The sequence below is a fragment of the Thamnophis elegans genome, chromosome 15 (assembly GCF_009769535.1).
Source record: "Thamnophis elegans isolate rThaEle1 chromosome 15, rThaEle1.pri, whole genome shotgun sequence".
Lineage (NCBI taxonomy): Eukaryota > Metazoa > Chordata > Lepidosauria > Squamata > Colubridae > Thamnophis > Thamnophis elegans.
In genome coordinates, this window is record NC_045555.1 from 25,097,118 (window position 1) to 25,101,367 (window position 4,250).

General features: G+C 51.7%; 1 protein-coding gene across 1 annotated transcript; it reads left to right on the forward strand.

The window, feature by feature from the left end:
• Positions 1–2,393: 2,393 nt before the first annotated feature.
• Positions 2,394–3,451, forward strand: ADO (2-aminoethanethiol dioxygenase). Its single transcript, XM_032231517.1, has one exon. It carries the CDS (start codon positions 2,452–2,454, stop codon positions 3,202–3,204), a length of 753 nt encoding a protein of 250 aa, XP_032087408.1. The 5' UTR covers positions 2,394–2,451; the 3' UTR covers positions 3,205–3,451.
• Positions 3,452–4,250: the final 799 nt, after the last annotated feature.

Below are 4,250 nucleotides of genomic sequence, written 5' to 3' on the forward strand. Positions count from 1 at the left end.
CAAGTTTGAACATCCCTGGGGTTTTTTTCTAAAGGGTTAGGGGTGCAAGGGTCTTGTAACTTGACAGCTTCAAGACTTGCGTGCTTCAAATGCCAGAGTTTCTGAGCCAACATTTTGGTTGCTAAGCAAGAGCGTTGTTAAGTGAGTTTCACCACATTTTACAAGTTGGCCATGCCTACCAGGTCACATGGCCGCAAGCCACTTCCACCTGGTCACATGGCTGGCAAGCCACTCCCACAAAGCAGGCCACACCTACAGAAGAGGTTCTAAAAATTTTGTAACCCACCATGGAATTAAACAAACAAACACACACACACACACACACACACACACACACACACAAAATGCTAGCTATGAGGGAGATTTTATTCCACAAAGAATGAAAAGAGGGGCTCAACTTATTTTCCAAATTATCATAAGGCAAAACAAGAAGCAATGGATGGAAACTAATCAAACAGAGAAGCAACCTGGAATTAAGGAGAAATTTACTGACGGTGAGGACAATTAACCAGTGGAATAGCTTGCATTCAGAAGTTGTGGGTGCTCCAACACTGGAGGTTTTTAAGAGACTGGAGAGTCTGAATTGGTGTAGGGTTTCCTCCTTGTGCAGGAGGTCGGATTAGAAGACCTCCAAGGTCCCTTCCAGCTCTATTCTGATTATTATTCTGATTACTATGAAGAACCCCACAATTCTATTCTAGAGCTTCTCTGAAAGAACACTTGGGATGGTTAAGAACAGACCAGGGCAGTGGTGGGTTCTGGATCCCGTTCCAATCACAATGCTCCAGCTGCTCAGCGGACCGTCGCACAGGCGCTGTACGCACCGTGCATGGAAGCGCCAAAGACTAAAGACAGGTAAGGAACGAGGGCGGTTAGGTTGGCCCTCCGGAGCACTGGAACGGAACAGTACCCGTTCCAGGCAGGCTTCAGTACACCCGTACCGGGGCATACTGCCTACAACCCACCACTGGACCAGGGGTGGGTTCCAGCTGCCATTACTACCAGTTTTTCTTGCCATGTACATGTATACATCCGAACTAGATTGTGTTGTTTCTCTGTGTCACAGAATATATGCATAATTTTGTATTTATTTTGTCATGTTTATGTAGTGTGTATTGGAGGTGGTGACGCTTTTGAGAGCTGTATGCAACGAAATTTTACTTTTAATATAGGCTGATTAGTGTACATTCAAAGTAACAAAGTTATTTGAAGTCTAAAAAATATAAGTGTATCAAGAAAGAGCGAGAAGCATTCTTTTGTCAGCAGACCTCAGTTAACTGGGAAGTATCTCCACGGTGGGGGGAACCTGGAGAAGAGCAAGTTCTAAAGGCTGGCAGGACCCAACCCTGCTAGGAAAGGCAGAAGGACTTCCAGGTTTGGGGGGGGGGAGAACAGAGACAGAGAAGAGGGAGAGGCAGGAGGTAGGGATAGAGAGAGATAGAGAAAGAGAAGAGAGGGAGGGAGGGAGAAAGAGAAGAAATAGATGGAGGGAGGGAGAGAGACAGAGAAAGGGAAGGAGGGGAGGGAGACAGTGTTTTCGATCTTGTTTTCTTCCTTTAACCGGGCATCCTTGTTGTCAGAGAGCTTGTAAACTTTTTCAAAGGCCTCTTCCAGATCTCGGAGTCTCCTCTTGAGGCGGCTGATGGTGTTGTCTTTGTCCTTGCCGCTCGTGCGCATCTCTTCGATGCGCTCCTGCAAGGATTTGGTGGTGGTACTGAGGGCGCCGGAGCGCTCCCGCCAATCGGTTATTTCCATCTCTAAGGCCTTGTTTTTATTTTCAAGAGATCGCATCCGGCCGTTGGCTTCGTGCAGAGACGTTTCTAGCTGCTCACACCTGTCCGTGAGATTTTGATTGATTTTCTTCATTTCCTCGGAAGGAGAGGTATGGCTTGCTTCTAGTTGTTGCTTTAAGCTGAGAATTTCCGACTGGTAATACGCTCGGAGATCAGTTATATGCCGGGTATGTTTCTCCCTCAAATTCTGCGTAATCTTGGAGAGCATCAGGGGATCTTCCACGCAAGGCACGGAAAGTTCGTGCTGCGTCAAGCGATTATCAGCCGACGGAATCGGGGACCGGGCTTCGGAAAACGGCATGAGGGTCGATCCCTCCTCCCTCCCCCTCTCTCCCTCCCGTCTCTTTCTCTGTCTCTCTCTCTCTCTCCCTCTCTGTCTCCCCCTCTGTCTGTCTGTTTCCTCTGTGTGTGTCTTTGTCTCTCTTTCTCTCCTTCTCTCTCTCCCTCCTTCTCTCTCTCTTGTTTTTCCCTCCCTCCCCACACACAGAGGAAACAGGCAGACAGAGCGGGAGACACAGAGACAGAGACAGAGACGTGAGGGAGAGAGGGGGAGGGAGGAGGGATCGCGCTCCCGGCATTCTCCGCGCGGCGCCTGCGCACATCGTCTCGGCGGCAGCAGCGGCAGCGGCCTCCGTGGGGGCGCAGGCGCGCGTGCGAGATGCCCCGCGACGAGATGGCGGCTTCGCTGATCCAGCGGGTGGCGCGACAGGCGCGGGCGACCTTCGGGGCGGGCTCTTCGGGGGAGGCCTCGGGGGAGCTTCAGCGCCTGCGGGAGCTGCTGGGCCAAGTCAGCGCCGAGGACCTGGGCCTGCAGCCGCGGGGCCCTTCGCTCGGGCCGGGAGCCAGCCAGCCGCCCGTCAGCTACATGCACATCTGCGAGACGGCGCGCTTCAGCATGGGCGTCTTCGTGCTCCGCGCCGGCGCCTGCATCCCTCTGCACGACCACCCGGGCATGCAGGGGCTGCTGAAGGTCCTCTACGGCACCCTCCGCATCGCCTGCTTCGACGAGCAGCCCGAGGAGCCCCAGGACGGCCCCGACGCCGCCGCTTCCTCCGACGCCGACGCCTCCGGGGCCGCTTCCTGCCCCGGCCGCCCTCGCCGCCTGCGCGCCCTGCTCCGCTCGCACCGCCTCTACACGGCCTCCGCGCCGCCCTGCCTGCTCTCCCCGCAGCGGGACAACCTGCACCAGATCGCGGCCGAGGGTGCCGGGCCCGCCGCCTTCCTCGACATCCTGGCGCCGCCCTACGACCCGGCCCGCGGACGCGACTGCCACTACTACCGGCTGGCCGACGGGCAGAGCCTCCCGCCCGCAACCGCCCCTCCGTGCGCTCTCTGGCTGCTGGAGACCCCGCAGGCACCCGACTTCTGGTGCGGCGGAGAGCCTTACCCGGGCCCCCGAGTCTACCTCTGAGCCAGGATGGGACGGACGGCCTCCTTGGCTCACTTCGACGGCGGGGCTACCGAGGGGGACGATGCCCGCCTGGACTTTCTGCTGGGTTTCAACGCCGGGTCTTGTCTGGACTTTCAAGGCCCCCTCCTCCTTCGGGGGTGTAAAACAGCGTTTCTGAGATCATGGATTGACTCCCCCCTTTTATTTTTTTAAACTCCCGTCGAATTATTTTGCACAAAGTTTTATTAAAAGAAGAGAAAAGAGCCTTCTTTTTTTCCTGGTAAAAATTATTTTTTTTTCCTTTTAAAACAAACATGCCATCATTCATTCATTCATTCATAGTGTGTCATCATAGTTATAGCTGAGCACCAAATTCTGTGTGTGTGTGTATAAGGAAGTATGCTCCCTCATGTTTTGGTGTACCAGGTGCTTTGACATAACACTTTATATGTGTGTGTGTGTGTATGTGTATTCTTACTTTAACATTACAACAACCTATCTCCTATAATATTTCTCTTCCTAACTTATTTGCTTTTATACCTTTTATCCATATTCATTTTCTAACCAATGATAAAATAACCCCCCCCCCATATATTATAATAATAATCAAATTCTTCCTTTCCTTTAATTGCTACTGTTAATCTACTCATTTCTGTACAGTCTAATATTTTCTGAATCCCATTTTTGTCTTTAGGGATTTCTTCCGCTTTCCAATTTTGAGCCTTCTTTGCCGGGTGCAGAATCCTTTTTATATGTGTGTGCTGGGGATCCATTTGGCCGGGGAAAAACAGTAATTCTGTAGTACTGAAAACACACACACACCCTTCCTTTCCTTGTCTCTATTCTTACTTTTCCTGATTTGCTTCCCTGGTTCCACAAAGGAATATTTCAATGTTGGAAATACTTTCAAAACTCATAGAAGAAAACAGCACCAGAGGCTCTTAAAGCCACTTTTCCTTTTTAATGAATTGATTGTGGCAGGAGGGAGCCATTCCTGAGGCCAGCTGCAAGTCTTCTGCCTTTATATTCACACAGTGTCAGCTGTTTGCCTCCATCAGTTGTAGCTG